The sequence below is a fragment of the Megalobrama amblycephala genome, linkage group LG24 (genome assembly GCF_018812025.1).
Source record: "Megalobrama amblycephala isolate DHTTF-2021 linkage group LG24, ASM1881202v1, whole genome shotgun sequence".
Lineage (NCBI taxonomy): Eukaryota > Metazoa > Chordata > Actinopteri > Cypriniformes > Xenocyprididae > Megalobrama > Megalobrama amblycephala.
In genome coordinates this window covers 14,850,052-14,871,297 of record NC_063067.1, presented here as the reverse complement: position 1 = coordinate 14,871,297, position 21,246 = coordinate 14,850,052, and the positions used below count along the sequence as shown (strand labels likewise).

At 37.2% G+C, this 21,246-nt stretch overlaps 1 protein-coding gene across 3 annotated transcripts in view; it reads left to right on the top strand.

The window, feature by feature from the left end:
- Positions 1 to 21,246, top strand: part of avpr2ab (arginine vasopressin receptor 2a, duplicate b) — a 59,493-nt gene that overhangs the window by 31,714 nt on the left and 6,533 nt on the right. For all 3 annotated transcript variants that reach the window (XM_048178153.1, XM_048178152.1, XM_048178151.1), the window contains 3 exons: positions 15,987 to 16,373; positions 18,742 to 18,987; positions 19,081 to 19,227. In XM_048178153.1, coding sequence (XP_048034110.1) covers positions 15,990 to 16,373; positions 18,742 to 18,987; positions 19,081 to 19,227 — 777 coding nt within the window. In that variant the 5' untranslated portion in view covers positions 15,987 to 15,989. The remainder of the gene's footprint in view (positions 1 to 15,986; positions 16,374 to 18,741; positions 18,988 to 19,080; positions 19,228 to 21,246) is intronic.

Below are 21,246 nucleotides of genomic sequence, written 5' to 3'. Positions count from 1 at the left end.
AGTTACACCTTAAATTACAGTAAAAATGTTTTTTTTATTATAAAATATGAGTTACCATATAATCTATTATTACATTTTTTTAAAGCAATCATGTACTTGCACATTAAAATATTATTAAAAATTACTATTAAAAAGTAATCTGATAAACAGTAAAAGGATGTTCCTATAATTCTCTATATGACACATCAGTCATATTTTATTAATAGTTATAGATAATATTTTATGTTGCTTAGTTAATATTTAATGTATTATTTATTTAATAGTCATGGGTTTTGTGTTTGTGTGGGTAATATTGTGCACTCCCTTTACATATTAGTTAGTAAATTCTCATAGAGAACTTCAACTTTATGAGCTTTGTTTCATCATGTAATGTTTATAGTTAAAGTAGGTTGATATATTAAATGTATGTGAATATATGTTTAAAAAGCTGTAAATATGGCTATAAAATGCCATCATTATGAATTTCTGGCAACCACAGAGCTCCCAGTTTTTGATTATACATCTTAGGGGATTTTTTTTACTCTTTTGAATATGGGCAGAATAGTGTCTGTTTTATCATGGGTAAAGTTAAAGTGTATGCATTGATGCAGCAGCCCTCTAGATTAAAGGTTAAATCACAGTTCAGCTGTCAGTTCAGTCATTTACAGTACAATGTTGAAATAATTAACTTGTAGAACACAATGAGAACAGTACTTCATACAGTTCATGCAAAGTATTCATAAAATTAATTTGCTTCATTGAATTTTGAGGTAAACACACATTCTGAATAGTGGGATTTTATGGCTGCGGTAAGCTGTAAAGGTCACTGTACATCCATCACCCTCATATACACACACAGGGGCCCATGTGTTTCAGAGCAGCGCTAATTGCACTTGATGCTTTTCATTTTCCTTTTAATTAGGACTTGCTAATGCTTTACAGTCTTTCATGAAAAGCTTTATCCATGAACGCCTGATGATTCGCTGGACATTTGGTGATTGTGATAATGTGGGGCGATCACATTTATGATTGATTGGCTTCTAAATGATTTTGTGAACTGGAAATTTGGCTTATCTTTTGAGAATTTCATGTTAGGCAATAATGTATGTAGGCTTACAAATTTAACTTTCCAGTTAAAGGGGCTATACACTCACCGGCCACATTTGGTACACCTGTTCAACTGCTTGTTAATGCAAATCAGCCAATCAAAAGGCAGCAACTCAATGCATTTAGGCATGTAGACATGATCAAGATGATCTGCTTCAAACTGAGCATCAGAATGAGGAAGAAGTGACTTTGAATGTGGCATGGTTGTTGGTGCCAGATGAGCTGGTCTGAGTATTTCAGAAACTGTTGTTCTACTGGGATTTTCATGCACAACCATCTCTAGGGTTTACAGAGAATGGTCAGAAAAAGAAAAAATATCCAGTGATTGGCAGTTCTGTGGGCAAAAATGCCTTGTTGAGGCCAGAGGTCAGAGGAGAATGATCAGACTGGTTCGAGCTGATAGAAAGGCAACATTAACTCAAACAACCACCCGTTACAATCGAGGTCTGCAGAAGAGCATCTCTGAACACAAACACATCAAACCTTGAAGCAGATGGACTATACAGAAGACCACACTGGTGCCACTCCTGTCAGCTGAGAACAAGAAACTGAGACTACAATTCACAAGGGGTTCACCAAGTCGGACAAAAGAAGGTTGAAAACCGTTGTCTGATGAGTCTGAATTTCTGCTGCGACATTCAGATGGTAGGGTCAGAATTTGGAGAAAACGACATAAAGCATGGATCCATCCTGCCGTGTATCAATGGTTCAGGCTGCTGGTGGTGGTGTAATGGTGTGCGGGATATTTTGTACCTTATTCAGCACCTTGTTGAATCTAAGCCATGAAGAATTAAAGGGTTAGTTCACCCAAAAATGAAAATTCTGTCATTAATTACTCACCCTCATGTCGTTCCACACCCGTAAGACCTTCGTTCATCTTCGGAACACAAATTAAGATGTTTTGATGAAATCCGAGAGGTTTTTTATCCTCTATTGAAAGCAACGAAATTACCACATTCAAGGTTCAGAAAAGTAGTAAAAACATTGTTGAAATAGTCAACATGACTACAGTGGTTCAACCTTAATATTATGAAGTGACAAGAATACTTTTTGTGTGCAAATATAAAACAAAAATAACCACTTGATTGAACAAATTCATCTCTCCCCTGTTATTCTGCTACGCTATTTACGTTCCGAACGCCGGATCAATATTGGATGCATGCGTGCGATGTTGACTCTGGAGCTGAGCCGGTGTTCTGATGTAGAACCTGGAAGTGCTGCAACGTAAATAGCATACCAGAATGACAGAGGAGAGACAAATTTGTTGAATAAAGTCTTTATTTTTGTTTTGTTTTTGCGCATTTGTATTTGTTTCAATTATAGACCTATCTCTAAATTACCTTTTATTTCAAAAGTATTAGAGAAGGCAGTAGCCAAGGAACAGTTGAAGGTTGTTTTTGAGAAATTTCAGTCAGGTTTTAGAGAAAATCATAGTAGTACTGAAACTGCTCCTTTAAGAGTGACAAATGATTTACTGATGGCAGAGGATGCTGGTGAATGTTCCGTTTTACTACTACAAGATTTAACTGCAGCCTTTGATATAGTTGACCAATCTATTTTAATTACACTGAAAAAATAGGTTGGGGTTTCAGGTAGGGTGTTGAATTGGTTTGTGTCTTGCCTGTCAAAAAGGACATTTGTAGTGTCAGTTGGAGATGAAGTATCCCACCGTTCTGTAATTAACTGTGGTGTTCCACAGGGTTCCCTGTTAGGACCAATTCTTTTTTCAATTTACATGCTTCCTCTTGGCTCTGTAATTCAAAAACCTAATATAAATTTTCACTGCTATGCAGATGACCTACAGTTATATTTATCACCACTGAGTTCTGATGATCTGACTAGTCTGGATGTCCTTCAAGCATGTTTAACAGATATACATATATAAAAAATGGGATGGCCTCAAACTTTCTACAGTTAAACAATGATAAAACTGAAGTTGTGATAATTGGTCAGAGCTTGAATAAAATCAGATTGAGCTAGCTCTTATTAAGGTTTTTCTGAATATTAAGCAGGTAGTAAGAAATTTGGGTGTTTATTTTGACAGCAGTCTAAGCTTTTAATATCATGTTAAGAAGTTGGATCAGTCTTGTTTTTATAAATATTTCCAAGCTGAGGCGGTTTTTGAGATTTAATGATTCAAAGAAGCTTATTCATGCTTTTATTTCATCCCGTCTTGATTATTGTTTTCTTCTTTAAATCATACTTTATTAGTACAGAATGCTGCGGCCAGACTATTAAGTTTTTTAATCAAATAACACCTGTTTTAGTTTCTTTACATTTGTTACTTGTTCATTTTAGGATTGATTGTAAGATTTTATTGTTCACAAAGCATTAAATGGTTTGGCACCTATATAGCTTTTAAGACCTTTCGAAACAGTTAGATATCTTAGATCTTCTTTTAAAGGTGCCCAAGAATGCTTTTTCACAAGATGTAATATAAATCTAAGGTGTCCCCTGAATGTGTCTGTGAAGTTTCAGCTCAAAATACCCCATAGATTTTTTTATTAATATTTTTAACTGCCTATTTTGGGGCATCATTAACTATGCACTGATTTTTTCAGCGCGCCGCCCCTTTAATTCGCGCGCTCCCTGCCACACGAGCTCTCGATTATATTACAGCACATTTACAAAGTTCACACAGCTAATATAACCCTCAAATGGATCTTTACAAGATGTTCGTCATGCATGCTGTATGCATGCTTCGAATTATGTGAGTAAAGTATTTATTTTGATGTTTATATTTGATTCTCTATGAGTTTGAGGCTATATACTCTGTGGCTAACGGCTAATGCTACACTGTTGGAGAGATGAAAGAATGAAGTTGTGTTTATGAATTATACAGACTGCAAGTGTTTAAAAATGAAAATAGCGACGGCTCTTGTCTCCGTGAATTCAGTAAGAAACGATGGTAACTTTAACCTCATTTAACAGTACATTAGCAACATGCTAACGAAACATTTAGAAAGACAATTTACAAATATCACTAAAAATATCATGATATCATGGATCATATCAGTTATTATTGCTCCATCTGCCATTTTCGCTGTTGTTCTTGCTTGCTTACCTAGTCTGTTGATTCACCTGTGCAGATCCAGACGTTACTGGCTGCCCTTGTCTAATGCCTTTCATAATGTTGGGAACATGGGCTGGCATATGCAAATATTGGGGCGTACACCCCGACTGTTACGTAACAGTCAGTGTTATGTTGAGATCCGCGTGTTTTCCGGAAGTCTTTTAAACAAATGAGATTTACATAAGAAAGAGAAAGCAATGGAGTTTGAAACTCAATGTATGTCTTTTCCATGTACTGAACTCTTGTTATTCAACTATGCCAAGGTAAATTCAAATTTTGAATCTAGGGCACCTTTAACAAATTGCTGGCTGTTCCAAAATCCAAATGTAAATATAAAGGAGATAGAGCATTTGTAGTTATGGAATAGTTTGCCAGTGAATATTAGATCTGCTGAATGTTAGATCTGTCTGTCTTTAAATCTTGTTTAAAAACGTGTTTTTTAGATGTGGTTTTAATATTTTGTGTCTTTTTTGTTTGTTTTGGAGTTTGATATTTTACATTTATATTACATTTTGCTTGTTCATATATTGAGTTATAGCTCTTCATGACTGTATTCTTAATGATTGTGTTCTTATACGTGTAAAGCGCTTTGTACGTGTCAACTTTAAAAGTGCTATATATATAAAGTATTTAAAAAAATGTGTAAGAGGCTCTCGGGAGTGCAAGTAAATGTCACATTTTGATTTTCCCAGCAAAAACGTCCCGAGTGCTTCACATAAAAATCAGTCTATAGACAACCTAGGAAGTTGGGGAAGGTCTCATTTTTTTATGTTTCATTACAAGCTGTCCATACATGGTCAATAGAAAAGTGATTACGTTGAATAAGCGAATACATGAAAATTCGTACATATAGCTCCTTTAACATTCCATGCATTAATCAATAGAACTAAACGCAGTGATTAAAATAACATTTTCACTGCACTGCATGCTTAATTGTTCAGGATTTAGAAAACAAAAGTAGCTATGCAATGGAACCTGTTGTCTTGAGTCAACATGTGTGGCTTGCTTTTGTTGAAACCTTACAAAGCTTTATGGATCTGTGGACTGAGAGAAAAAAATTACTAAGCCAAGTTCAGTTGCAAGTGCCCAACAGCTGTTCCAAATTTCAATGGTGTTTACCAGAGTTGCACTAACATAGGCTGGGTTCATGCCTAAAAGGTAATGTACCTCACAAAGAACCTTGAAATCATGGAGAGAATCCTGTTACATGTAAACAAACACAAACACTCTGTAAACCTTAGGGGTTTCAAAGTCCATCAATGTCGGATGATGTATTTACTTATGGTTCCCCTGTGTATGGCCCAGATGCACAATATATTGTATAAAAGGGCATGGGCTGTTTGCTTGTATTGTTTTTGTGGTTTCGATTGTGTTATTTTCATTGTTTTCAAGGTTTCAGTGTTATTGTAAAGACTGTTACACTGTGATCTGTTTGAACAGGGATATATGTAATGAGTTTATGAGGATATTTGGAGCAGCCAGTAGTGCATGAACCTGTTTCCAAGATCTGCATGTCCTCGTTTTCACGCACACCCATTCATACATCACATGTACATTTGTAAATGTACCTGAAAAACTGTAAATCAAAAAATGTTTGTCACTACTATACCTCACTACACTATACTGCTATAGTAAAATGTCTCTCAGTGTCTCTCAGGAATGCGGGTGTGTTCTTGGACAGGATTCTAGGGTTCTGACCCGATCACAGAACAGAGCGGAAACATGAAAGGACAAACAGACAGCGGAAATGGTTTAGATAAACGAAAGAGCTAACAGATGAAAATAGGTGGATCACTCGGTCCTCCTTCCTGTGGTGTGGCTGTTTTCCTGTGATTGACAAAGACGCAAAATAATAATAAAGAAGAACCGAGATGTACTTACAAGTGTTTTTTCTTGGAGACACCCAGGATTATGTAGTAGAATGGTTTTTTGAAGATTTTTGTCAAAGTTAGAAACATGTACAGTTGAATCCAAAAGTTTTTCACCTTTTTAACTAGTGAAAATGCATTATTTTCTACTTACATTATACTATCAGCATTGCAAATTTGAAGAAAAAAAATTTATTGAAAAATTAGCATGAGTTTGTGTAAAACCAGATGATCATGATCTCAAGAATGATTTGATCTAAAGAACATCTTGAACTTCATTGGAAGCAAGAACATCTGTACAAAGAGTCACATAATTAAAGGTGCCCTAGAACTTTTAAAAAAAAGATCTAATATAAGTCTAAGGTGTCCCCTGAATGTGTCTGTGAAGTTTCAGCTCAAAATACCCCATAGACTTTTTTTAATTCATTTTTTTAACTGCCTATTTTGGGGCATCATTATAAATGAACCGATTCAGGGCTACTGGCCCTTTAATTCTCGTGCTCCACGCCCACAGAGCTCGCGCTTGCCTTGAACAGTGCAAACAAAGTTTACACAGCTAATAAAACCCTCAAATGGATCTTTACAAAGTGTTCGTCATGCATGCGGCATGTATGCGTCGGATTATGTGAGTATTGTATACTGTTATATTGCTTACATTTGATTCTGAATGAATTTGAGGCTGTGATCTGTGGCTAACGGGCTAATGCTACACTGTTGGAGAGATTTATAAAGAATGAAGTTGTGTTTATGAGTTATACAGACTGCAAGTGTTTAATAATGAAAATAGCGACGGCTCTTGTCTCCGTGAATACAGTAAGAAACGATGGTAACTTTAACCACATTTAACAGTACATTAGCAAAATGCTAAAGAAACATTTAGAAAGACAATTTACAAATATCACTAAAAATATCATGATATCATGGATCATATCAGTTATTATCGCTCCATCTGCCATTTTTCGCTATTATTCTTGCTTGCTTACCTAGTCTGTTGATTCAGCTGTGCAGATCCAGACGTTACTGGCTGCCCTTGTCTAATGTCTTTCATAATGTTGGGATCATGGGCTGGCATATGCAAATATGTTATGTTGAGATTCGCCTGTTCTTCGGAGGTCTTTTAAACAAATGAGATTTATATAAGAAGGAGGAAACAATGGAGTTTGAGACTCACTGTATGTCTTTTCCATGTACTGAACTCTTGTTATTTGACTATGCCAAGATAAATTTTTATGTGGTCTCAGACTTTGTGACTCAGACAGTTACTGATATTAAAAAAGAGAAACACAAGTGATCCTCTGCGGTTAATTGCCATTTTTCATTCCACCTTCATTCCCTCTAATCTCATCTGTCTATCTTTTCCTTTCCAGATAGGGATGCTGCACTATACAGTAGCTTCTCCTGCTGTGAATTCCTTTTTCACCTAGTCCACCAGACACGCACGCACACAGATTCCAGTGTAGCCGCATAACACACTGCTCTGATGTGCTGACGTACATTGATAAATTCCTTATCTGCACTTCATCAGTGCTCAGTGTGAGATCAGTCCACACATACTCAGTGGCAGAAGGATAAAAGAAATCATCCTGATTTACCTTCTAAGCCTATTTTCTATATTTCCAGCATGAATATTATAAAATGTAGTGTTTTCCTTAGCATTATGATTGTTTTCTCTTTCCACACAAGCTGCATAATTAACTGTACAATACTTTAATTTTCCTGTTTAATTTTTATTGTGAGATGAGTATTCACTATAAAACAATAAGATGAAAATTGAGCAACACAGACCAACTGACCCTTCAATAAGCCCCATCATTAAAGACATCAGTCCTTCCTAAGCTATGTTGTCATCTGCTATTTTCTATTAAAAGAGTATGGAGCAGGATTTGTGTGTTTGACCAGTTTTGACCAGTGACATAGGGTATCTTGAAATAACAGACCATAAGTTGACAACAGAAAAAGTGCAACCCACTAGATATCACTGACCACAAAACCTGAGTGAGAAATGCTGTGACCCATTTCATTTCCCCATTATCATATCATAGTGTTTCCGATTTGAACTTTTTTGAACATTTCTGAAACTGCATATACAACACATACAGTTTAATGAAGAATGATGATATGCATGTATACCCATACAGCAAAAATAATAATAAAAAAAAATTCTGCCCAAAATGTACTTTAAAGGGGTCATATAATGTCACTTGTGTAGATGTAAAATAAGTCTCTGGTGTCCCCAGAGTGTGTATGTGAAGTTTTAGCTCAAAATACCCCACAGATCATTTTTTATAGCATGTTAAATTTGTCACTTTTTGAAGGCGAGTAAAAGCGTTCTGTTCGTGTGTGTCCCTTTAAATGCAAATGAGCTGCTGCTCCTACGAAGAGGGCGGAGTTTCAAGAGCTCCTGTTAGCACATAGTGTAATAGCAGCGCTGATTACCTTAAGCAGACGCACTGAAAATGTCAGAAAATGTTCAGTCTTTTATGTTCAAACCGGAGTCGGACAATGATGGAGAGACTCAAGAAAAAAAGACAACATGTAGAATGCAACAGGATGTTTAGTTGATTCATTTATATAGCTGATGTGGAGTTAATGCTGCGTTCCAGGCAGGTTTTTGAGCTCGTAAGTCACGACTTCAAATCACGACTCACGACTTTGTAGCGTTCCAGGAAAGTCACACCAAACTGCGTAAAACTGTAAACAAACTAACATGGCGGACCGTACGGGGCTTATGCTCATTAACAATTATTTCTATCGCCAAAGGTGCTTACTCCTTGCTTATTTGAGGGAAACAGAGGAGGAAAACGGCGCATACGGCAAGAGAAGCTGTTATACCTTTTATTTTACCGTGCACTTGCATAAACACCGCATCCGTAGGGGCTGCCATTGTTGTTTCGCGGGCTATGTGACGTCAGAACCCGTAACTGGGAGTACATCGATCTAGTACGAGTTCACGGGTGAGAAGTCACGGGTTTGACTGCCGTTCCAGTGCACTTTCATGGTTAGAAGGTTAGAAGGAAAAACACGGGTTACGGGTTGCCTGGAACGCGGCATAACTATCTTAAAGTCATTGATTAGCATATTCTGTCATGATAATCTATAAATCGCTTGTGTAACTGTTGTAAGATCCTACAAAGCAAGAGAATATAGGCAGCATGAAGATAGAACAGGTATAGTTTAGTTTAATTACGGTTTTATTTGTCATGTTGTCATCTTGCTTTTATGACATGCTATTGCATTTGTGTTATGTACTGTATTGCAATAACATGGCCTCACCCCCTTTGTTGCCTGTTCATGGGGACAGGGTTCATGTCAATTTTAGGGTTAGTGATGTCACCAACCCAGAAAGAAGCTTGTTGTAGTTCCTACCAGCCGTTTGTTGTAGTCCTTAAACAGAATTCTTTATAAGAAAATATCTCCCTTTGCATTGAACTTTGAGCGTCCTAACTTTGCACGTTGTTTATGCTCAAACAGCAACATTACACAATACACACTAACTAAAGTTAAATCATAAAATGAAATCATAATGAACCACCCCTTTAAATATATGTTTTAAACAGTGTTACTTAAGAAAAGATGTTTTTCAAAATGAAAATAGATTTTGTGTAGACCTTCAAAAGCCAAAATCTATGTTATAACATGTACTTAAAGGGGCAAAAAATTATATTATTTTGGGTCATTTGAAAATGTATTTTTTAAAAATATATTTTGGACAATATAAATGTATTTAGATAATTTTAAAAAATATTTAAAAATAGATTAAAAAAAAAAACTATGAGAAAACAGAAATTACTAAAACTTTGAATATACTTATGTAAATAATTTTAAAATCTATATTAGCCATTTTTTGCCATTTCGGATATTTTTAAATTATATATATACTTAAAGGTGCCCTCGAATGAAAAATTGAATTTATCTTGGCATTGTTAAATAACAAGAGTTCAGTACATGGAAATGACATACAGTGAGTCTCAAACTCCATTGTTTCCTCCTTCTTAAATCTCATTTGTTTAAACGACCTCCGAAGAACAGGCGAATCTCAACATAACACCGACTGTTACGTAACAGTCGGGGTGTACGCCCCAATATTTACATAATGCCAGCCCATGATGTTCCCAACATTATAAAAGGAATTAGACAAGGGCAGCCAGTTAACGTCTGGAGCTGCACACAGCAGAATCATCAGACTAGGTAAGCAAGCAAGAACAACAGCGAAAAATGGCAGATGAAGCAATAATAACTGACATAATACATGATAGCATGATATTTTTAGTGATATTTGTAAATTGTCTTTCTAAAAGTTTCGTTAGCATGTTGCTAATGTACTGTTAAATGAGGTTAAAGTTACCATCGTTTCTTACTGTATTCACGGAGACAAGAGCCGTCGCTATTTTCATTTTTTAAACACTTGCAGTCTGTATAATTCATAAACACAACTTCATTCTTTATAAATCTCTCCAACAGTGTAGCATTAGCCGTTAGCCACGGAGCACAGCCTCAAATTCATTCAGAATCAAACGTAAACATCAAAATAAATACTTTACTCACATAATTCGAAGCATGCATGACGAACATCTTGTAAAGATCCATTTGAGGGTTATATTAGCTGTGTGAACTTTGTAAATGCGCTGTAATATAGTCGACAGCTGGTGTGGCAGGGAGCATGCGATTTAAGGGGGCGGCGCCGAGTGTAAATCAGTGCATTGTTAATGATGCCCCAAAATAGGCAGTTAAAAAAATTAATTAAAAAAAATCTATGGGGTATTTTGAGCTGAAACTTCACAGACACATTCAGGGGACACCTTAGGCTTATATTACATCTTGTGAAAGAACGTTCTTGGGCACCTTTAAACATTTATTTATATTTGTCACATAAACATCTGGATCATACACGTGGGGTTTCATATCATCTTGCTCCCTAATTTTAAAATTAATTTTTAAATTTTTAAATTTGTAGTATGCATTTCTGTATCTTTCTTCTATTTCTGTCCATGTCTTCTAGTATTTTCTCTCTTATTTTTCACCACTATTTATTTATTTGATGGCAAAAGGCACCTTTAGAAAGTGCCATGGGAGGGTCATGTGCTCAAGTCTCAGTGCACCCCACTGCTGTGTGCCATGAACGTCCTTTCCTCCTCTCATATGACCCTGGACTGGCACAGAAGAGGGCAGGGAAGCTGTTTATCCATGAGGGTCATTCAGCATCTGAAAGGCATTGCTAACATGTGAAGTTCAGCTTTTAATGAAGTGAAGAGCCAGGTTGAGGTTTGCCTGGAATAGGTATGACCTGGTATAGATCAGGAGCTATCAAGGACAGCTTGATCTGCTGAAAGAATGATATTTACGTAAAAATCAGATACTGTGAACAGCAGAGGTAAACTGAGAGAGGAGCAAAGGAGCGAGAGAGATGGATGAGTGCACTGCTGCTCTCCACAGTTGGCTTTCACATCCTCCACTCTCATCTCCTCTTTTTCCATTTGCCCCCTTGACCTCCAAGCAAAGCGCCACAGGAAATGTGAAATATTTTTAGTGTCCATCTGATAACCAGCAGATGATGGTTGGAGTGACGGAGAACATGTCTCTGTTAGCTTTGGTGTGGTTTTGATCGGATTCTTTGATTGCTCAGAAGTTGCACTTATGATGTTTCTTCTAAAATCTTTAGGAGAAATAAAAACAAATGAAACATTTGTTTACATTCAATAAGAGTTTAGATCTAGATAATCCATGAAGATAGAAAAGCTCACATAACTTAGTCTTCAATCCCAGGATGGATTGTGACCCTGGGCCACAAAACCATAAGGGTCAGTTTTTTTGAAATTGAGATTTATACATAAACTGAAAGCTGAAAAATAAGCTTTCCGTTGATGTATGGTTTGTTAGGATAGGAAAATACTATGTTCACATTTCTTACGTTGTAAAAAAGAATTGTTGGTTTAACTTAAAAAAGTGAGTTTCCTGGTTGCCTTGATTCAATTTTGAGTTAATTGAAATTAAAAATTTGAGTTAATACAATTAAGGCAATTGGTTTAATCAACAGAAACTCAAAATATTTTGTTATCTGAACCACATTAATTATTGAAGTTGAACATTTTTTACAGTGTAACAATAACATTGCATAAGGAAAAATGTACAAATAAAAATCATCAAAAAAAAATATCATACAAATGACTAGACATTGTCCTACAAGTTATTAAAATCTCTGACATTTGACAAACCAAACCTGATATTGTTACGATCTCTTGTAAAACCTTAGGTATGTGATATCCAAAATGAGATCTCTTTCATATCTCAGTTGTTTCTCCTTGTTTCTGCCGTGACATTACAAGCAAATGGAGACTCCTGTATAACCTGAGATGCAGGAGACTCCATTTGCTCTCCATGTAATCTCACTGCTGTATAGGAGAAACAATTGAGATATCAAAGAGATCTAATTTTTGTGATTTATCTCTCCAACGGGCAGACTTGGCTGAGCGGTTCATACACACATGCCCAGCAGGGGCACATTACAGAGCCGCTTTCAGCCTCCTGATGAATAGCCAGTGCCAGCATGTGTGCATCAGACACATTTAAAGACCCAGAGCACACGAAGAGGCTCTTTCTGTAATTTCCCAGGAGGTATCAAAGTAGGTAATGGAAAGTAGTCGAGACATGCAAAGAGTGCGAACAGACGACAAAACAGACAGCGAGAGCAACTGACGGGTTTTCAGCAGGTAACGTCAAAGGAAGACCTTCATTAATTTCATTAGGACTCCAGCTCTGAAGAGGGTATTTCTGTTGTGAATTGATTATGCAAACACAAGATGAAAAGCTCCACTCCAGATGGAGAGAGTGAGAGCAGGAGGAGTGAGTGAATGAGTGAGTGAAAATGAATGAATGAAGTGAATGAAATATTGCAGGTCTCACAGACTTGGACTTGAATCAAGAGCTAATTTTAAAACAAATTGCATTCGAAAGCTTTCTGGTTCCATTCTCGCTAATCCTCACATAAATCAAACAGAGCGACAGGAATACACTCATGGAAGATTAAACAGCACACATGAGCTAACAAGCACCAGAAGAATGGAAGACAAAAATTAGGGAAAACAAACAGCCATGCAAAATAAATGACTTGTACAGTTTTTAAATAATCGGATGATTTACACTACCATTCAGAAGTTTAAGGTCAGTAAGATGTTTTTGCATTGTAACATATTTTAAAATGTAATTTATTCCTGTGATTTCAATGCTGAATTTTCAGCATCATTTCTCCAGTCTTCAGTGTCACATGATCCTTCAGAAATCATTCTAACATGCTGATTTGGTGCTCAAGAAAATAAATATGCTAAATATTTTTTTGTGTAAACAGTGACACATTTTCAGGATTCTTTGATGAATAGAAAGTTCAAAACAACAGCATTTATTTGACATAAAATGTCAATGTATCTCCACATAAATCAAATTGAAATAAAACTAGTCTTTCGAATGTTTCTTTATAAGTCTTATTGATACATTTTCTCCTAATTTATAGTGCCAGCACTCTTCACAATAACCCACACTGTTCTGCCTTTATTATCCAATGTTGTTTGCTTAAATGCTTTTGCACTTTCACTCTTTCACTCATATTTGATTTAATATTTTCTTAATACCAGTATGCATGTAAGGTAGATTTCTTTAAAGTACTTTAAAAGTGTGAAATTTATGAGTGTAGTCAGTAAATTAGGCAACAATGAAGTTTAATCTAAGTAAAAGCAAACATTTGCACAAAATGTACTTTTGGGCTACCATTTCAGTTATACACTGTAATTACAGACACTTTAAAATCTGCATTTGTCTCTTATTTAGTCCCTGAAAGCCTGTCTTCCACACCTTCATGACTCAGTCATGTGCTGTGTATCCAAAAGGGGGATTAAACCATAATTGTGCCCATATCTTTTTCATTTTTTTCTCAGTCTAACCGCAAATATGTTTTCCTGTGTCTGAAGACAAAGGATGAGTAAATCCCAAGGTATTCTTAGATCTGCCTTTCAGTTATTTGCTTAAATGTGTTTTAGCAGCTGGTTATAATAATCTGTATTTAATAAATTTATAAACAATTTTCATTATTTATGTTTTCCTATTTGATTTCCTCTTTCTCTCAAAACCTCAAAACTACCCTCATAAGTTTAAAGGAGTGGTTCATTATGATTTCACTTTTTTAACTTTAGTTAGTGTTGCTGAGCATAAACAACATGTGCAAAGTTAGGACGCTCAAAGTTCAATGCCAAGGGAGATATTTTCTTTTAGAGAATTCTCTGTTTAAAGGGTTAGTTCACCCAAAAATGAAAATTCTGTCATTTATTACTCACCCTCATGCCGCTCCACACCCGTAAGACCTTCGTTAATCTTCAGAACGCAAATTAAATTATTTTAGTTGAAATCCGATGGCTCACTGAGGCCTGCATAGCCAGCAATGACATTTCCTCTCTCAAGATCCATTAATGTAATAAAAACATATTTAAATCAGTTCACGTGAGTACAGTGGTTCAATATTAATATTATAAAGCGACGAGAATATTTTTGTTGCGCCAAAAAAAACTAAATAACGACTTATATAGTGATGGCCGATTTCAAAACACTGCTTCAGGAATCCAAAAATATTCTCGTCACTTTATAATATTAATATTGAACCACTGTAATCACATGAACTGATTTAATTATGTTTTTAGTACATTAATGGATCTTGAGAGAGGAAATGTCATTGCTGGCTATGGAGGCCTCACTGATTTCAACTAAAATATCTTAATTTGTGTTCCGAAGAGTAACGAAGGTCTTACGGGTGTGGAACGGCATGAGGGTGAGTAATAAATGACAGAATTTTCATTTTTGGGTGAACTAACCCTTTAAGGACTACAACAAACGGCTGGTAGGGACTACAACAAGCTTATTTCCGGGTTGGTGACATCACTAACCCTAAAATCTACATAAACCCTGCCCCTGACAACAAAGGGGGTTAGTCCATGTTACTGCAATACAGTACATAACACAAATGCAATAGCATGTCATAAAAGCAAGATGCCAACACAAGTTATAACCGTAATTAAACTAAACTATACCTGTTCTATCTTCATGCAGCATATATTCTCTGGCTCTGTAAGCATCTCACAACAGTTCCCACACCAGCGATTTATAGATTATCATGACAGAATATGCTAATAAATGACTTTAAGATAGTTAACTCCACACATCAGCTATATAAATTCATTAACTAACCGTTCAGAAACGTCCTGTTGCATTCAAAATGTTGTCATTTCTTCTTGAGTTTCTCCATCATTGTCCGACTTCGGTTTGAACATAAAAGGCTGAACAGTTTCTGACATTTTCAGTGAGTCTGCTTGAGGTAATCAGGGCTGCTAACACTATATGCTAACCGGTGCTAACAAACCCCGCCCTCTGCTTAGGATCAGCAGCTTATTTGCATTTAAAGGGACACACACAAAAACGGCACGTTTTTGCTCACCCTCAAAAAGTGACCAATTTAACATGCTATAAAAATGATCTGTGGGGTATTTTGAGCTAAAACTTCATATACACACTCTGGGGACATCAGAGACTTATTTTACATCTTGTAAAAATGGCATTATACCACCCCTTTATGCACATTTATAGCACCTTTATAATGAGTTTCTTTCTGTATTGGTTAAAACACTGTGATTTATTATGTTTTAAGAGCTTTCTCTAAAACTTCCCCAAAAACAGAAGCAGAGATGGAGAATTTAATTTGAGACGAAATGAGACGACATCCTCCTAATGATCTCATTTGATTTAGACGCCACCATTCCCATTACTTGTGTAGAAGAGCTACAGAAATAGCCAACAAAATGAAATTCATTTGACCTAATTTTATTAAAATGATTTACAAGTCTTTGTTTACCAATTTAGGCTAGCGAGGGATCAGTATTAGGATGTTTTGATTTTGCCTCTCACGTCTGTCCTTCTTGTTGTAGGGCATGAGGATGGCCTCTTGGGAAGAGAATTTGGGTCAGCCCAATCACTCTGTGCTGGAGATGGAGGGGCCACCGGACCTGTCCAGCTCTCTCTTCAATCTCAGCAGCAGTTATGGGGGCACGGGGTCTTTCCTCTGGCTGTTTCCATCGGAGAACGTCACATGGACCACCATGAGGCCCACAATGCAGCCAGTTGCCCCTCCACGGGTACGAGACCAAGCCTTGGCCCAGGCGGAGATTGGGGTGCTGGGGCTGGTGCTTGCTCTCACTACTCTGGGTAATGGATTTGTGCTGTGGGTGCTACTGCGTAGGAAGAAACATCATGCTCCCATGCACCTCTTCATGGTCAATCTGTGCGTGGCTGACCTGGTAGTGGCCTTCTTTCAGGTAACAGCCTCTTCAGACTATTAATATGATGAGTGTGGAGAAATGAGCGGGCTAATCATTGACCTGAGTGGAAACATATAGTGAGACTACATTTATTAAAATGCAGATGAAGTATCAGGCATGGGAGTAATGATGTGTCAGCAGAGAAGTTGTATTAGATGAAGATTAATATTCATATAAATAATCATGATATGGGTTTCATGCAAAGGCTGAGTAAAGCGTGGCACTGTGTTCTTTTATATGATTTAATGTTTGAAAAATGAAGATATTAGTATTAGTATTGTAATCTTACAGTTTACTGTAAAATACAATTTTTATCATTGTTGTATTTTTCTTAAATACATACTGTTTTATTTTAAGGTGAAATATTACAACAGTTCTATTGTTTAATATTTTTTATGTAATAATAATAATGACAATAATAATTATAATTATAATATTTATATATAATGACAAATATTTGGGCCAATTTCTGCAGCCCTAAAAACAAGCACAGCAGACCTGAAACTTAAAAAACACAAACACACACAATTTAAATAGCAATCACAATTTTTATTAGAAAAATTGCCGTTTTTTTTTTTTTTCATGGAAAAATAATGGCAGTTTAATCATGAAAAAATTTCAAAATGGTTTTAGCCGTTAATAGATATGATAATGTTAATGTATGGTATTGGTGGACAATAGGGCCAGTGTTGCCAAGTCTGCAGTTTTCACGTGGAATTGGGCTACTTTTAAGTCGTTGCCGCGAGTTAAAAAAATTTCCGCGGGTTGATTTCTACCCCCGTACGTATGATTTCAGTGCTGCAACACCCCCAAAACACCCCTCAGACATACAAATTCAGTGGAGAATTCGGCCGCCCGATGAAGAAAATCACATTGGGCTATTTTTGAGCTACTTTTAACTGGCCTTTTGTTGCACAGACCTGGCAACCCTGAACAGGGCCGCTCCGTAATAGTCGACTAAATGATAGTCAACTAAAAGAGGCTTAGTCGACCAAAATTGTATTAGTCGGTTAGATGCAGAAAAAAAAAAAACTCCACAGGAAGTGGCAAAGTCACACAGTCTGTGAGGGACAGATCGTTAACGCCAGGTCCTTGTGGTAATTACAGTATGTCGGGCAGGAAATCCAAACGTTCGCCTTTCATTCATCGATCTCAAATATTGCTTATCATTTGAGCGTTTGCTCTAATGTTAACCTAGATAAATGTGTTCTATTATATATCCAAGTGTTTGTGCGGAGTGAGGAAGGTACACAGTAAAATCCCCAGAGTTAAATCAACTCTGCTTGGAGTACATATGGTGCCTCTCTAAGTAGTGTTAAAGTAGCACTGAAGCAGAGGTAAAGTTAATCAGATAATTAAGCAATTAATAAGGCTGACTGAAGTCACTTGTAGTTCTTGTGTTTTTTTCTTATTTCTTCAGTGATTCTGCTTGTTAACAGCAGGTGTTCATCACTAATGCACAATCATTACTTAATTAATTGCTTAATTATCTCATTAACTTTAACTCTGCTTCAGTGTTACTTTAACACTATTTAGAGAGGGACCATATGAACTCTGAGCAGAGTTGATTTAACTCTGGGGATTTTGCTGTGTAGCTAAAGTATAGCACGCTTTACTGCCCTACATGGAGGCACAGATGCAATCACTTGCATTTTTTTCAACTTAAAATACTCCTTCATACAGATAAGAGTAATACATCATTCTGAACTCTAAAGGGTCTACTTTTATTTGTGTACACTCAGCGTATAGGCTGCTTGCACCACAGAAAACCAGCCTACTCAGAAATCACTAATTTAATAATAAACAATTAAAATGTTATTTTATAATAATACACTTATATAAACTTGCTATTTTTTCAGACACATTCATAAACATTACATTTGCCACTTGAGCGGAGGCATATGTTCCGCCCCCAGTATATTTAAGTAGTTAAATTAATATAAATGTGCAATTAGTTGACTAATGGCTTAAATGAACTACTACTAGTCAACTAGAAAAATCTTTAGTCAGGGCAGCCCTAGTGGACAAGATCTGCTACAAACAAGTAAGTGAGCGTGTAAGATATGCTGCTGCTGCTGCTGCTGCATGAATAGACCTAAATCTCTTAGCAGTTCTAGACAGGTGGAGCTGGTGGAGGTAGAGGGTTTCAGAGGAACTCTGATAGAGCACTGCATGACCAGTTTGCAGCAAACACTGGGCCACACCATATAAATGTTGTATAATCAATCTCACTAGCTACAGTTAGCTAGCTAAATGCTAAATGTTGTGATTACTATCAGATTATATGTAAATGACCTATCAGCATGTGCCATCTAGAGTTTCATGACTGATAAATTCTAGATATATGTTTTTATTTTGTCTCCAGGTGCTGCCACAGTTGGTGTGGGACATCACTGAGCACTTCCAGGGCCCTGACGCTTTGTGTCGCTCCGTCAAATATTTGCAGGTTGTCGGGATGTTCGCATCCTCCTATATGATCGTGGCCATGACTGTGGATCGGCATTATGCCATCTGCTGCCCCCTGCAGGCGTATCGCGGGGGCGCGCCCTCTCGCTGGAACACCCCTATAATGGTTGCATGGGGCCTGGCCCTTGTGCTCAGTTTACCACAGGTGAGGAATACATTTCTGATCATTCCTGAATGATTTAATTATTTGGTTAACAAACATGTTCAAGCTCATGACTCTCTGCTCGCTTATATATAGGTGTTTATCTTCTCACGGTCAGAGGTGTCCCCTGGGGTGTTTGAATGCTGGGGCCACTTTGCTGAGCAATGGGGTCTTAAAGCATACGTCACCTGGATGACTGTGGCTGTGTTCGTATTGCCAGCTTTAATCATCACTGTCTGTCAGGTATCTCCAGCTCATTCTCTTTCCTTCTCAATCTTTCACTTCCAACTCATTTTTATTATTATTATTATTAAATATAGGCCTATATGGCTTTGACATCACTTGTCTAACATTGCTTTATAGAATAAGATCATCGTATATGCAAATATCAAAGACTTGTTTAATGGGAATTAATAGGTGAGATTCAGAATTCAGCAATTGGAATTTTGGCTTTCTTTTGACTTTCTTTTAAACTGTTGCCATGCATCCTTCATTTTCCCAGACAAGCTCTAATGTAAGTCTATGGAGGAGCTGTGTGTTTGGAAAGTTTTAAATACAGTTTGATGGAAATATTGTAAACACTGTGTAACAATGTAAATTTTTAAATACATTTTTCCACTGTATGAGCATGTTTACCAAAAATAACACGGTTCACAGGAATCTCCAATGGGATGTTCTGTAAAGCTTGTCTGTGTTGGCAACAGTAACTAAGGGTGGGGCATAGTGAAAGTATATTCCTATTAAGAACATGATTTCTTTGGATTAGGCATATTTATCTGAATCAAATTTAATACTTTCATAACAGCCACTGATTTTAATTTTGCCATATAGCACCATAAAATGTTTGCTTCAATTGAAATCCAGGAACTTAAAGGGATAGTTCACCCAAAAATGAAAATGATCCCATGATTTACTCACCCGCAAGCCATCCTAGATATATATGACTTTCTTCTTTCAGCCGAACACAATCGGAGTTATACACCGTTCAGGCATAACATTATGAGCACTGACAGGTGAAGTCAGTAACACTGATTATCTCTTCATCACGGCACCTGATAGTGGGTGAGATATATTAGGCAGCAAGTGAACATTTTGCCCTCAAAGTTGATGTGTTAGGCTACGTTCACACTGCAGGCTGAAACGACCCAATTCCGATTTTTTTGCCCCTATGCGACCTGTATCTGATCTTTTCATGACAGTCTGAACGACACAGATCCGATCTTTTCAAATGTGACCCAGGCCACTTGGGTATGTGGTCCTGAATCCGATACGTATCCGATCTTTTGAAATGCGACCTCCGTCTGAACAGCCAGGCCACATGTATCCGACCCGTACGTCATTGATACGCTACAAATGTCATAATTGTGCGTTGAAGTAGGCGGGAACGAGAAGATAAACAACAACCATGGCGGACGATTGTAATTGTGCTGGCTCCGTTGGGAAAATAACTTTAATATTGCAAAAAGAGCTCCGCTGTTGACTACACTGTTGTTGACATCCATGTTTAACGTTAGCTACTTCCGCAAACAACGAGTGACGTCGTTGACCGTTGCGTACTCTTCTGCGCATGCGGGTCACTTCTAGGTCATTTCACGTTCACACAGGAGATCACAAAAGGTCGCATTTAATTGAAAATGTGAACGGCCTTGCAAAAAAATCTAATTTTTTCAAAAAATCGGAATTGAGCATTAAGCCCTGCAGTGTGAACGTAGCCTTAGAAGCAGGAAAAATGGGCAAGCGTAAGGATTTGAGCGAGTTTCACAAGGGCCAAATTGTGTTGACTAGACGAGAGCATCTCCAAAACTGCAGCTCTTGTGGGGTGTTTTCGGTCTACAGCGGTCAGTATCTATCAAAAGTGGTCCAAGGAAGGAACACTGGTGAACTGGCGACAGGGTCATGGGTGACCAAGGCTCATTGATGTACGTGGGGAGCGAAGGCTGGCCCGTGTGGTACGATCCAACAGACGAGCTACTGTAGCTCAAATTGCTCAAGAAGTTAATGCTGGTTCTAATAGAAAGGTGTCAGAATACACAGTGCATCTCAGTTTGTTGTGTATGGGGCTGCATATGCTGACCCCTGTCCACTGCCGAAAGCGCCAACAGTGGACATGTGAGCATCAGAACTGGACCACGGAGCAATGGCAGAAGGTGGCCTGGTCTGATGAATCACATTTTCTTTTACATCACGTGGATGGCCGGATGCATGTGTGTCGCTTACCTGGGGAACACATGGCACCAGGATGTACTATGGGAAGAAGGCAAG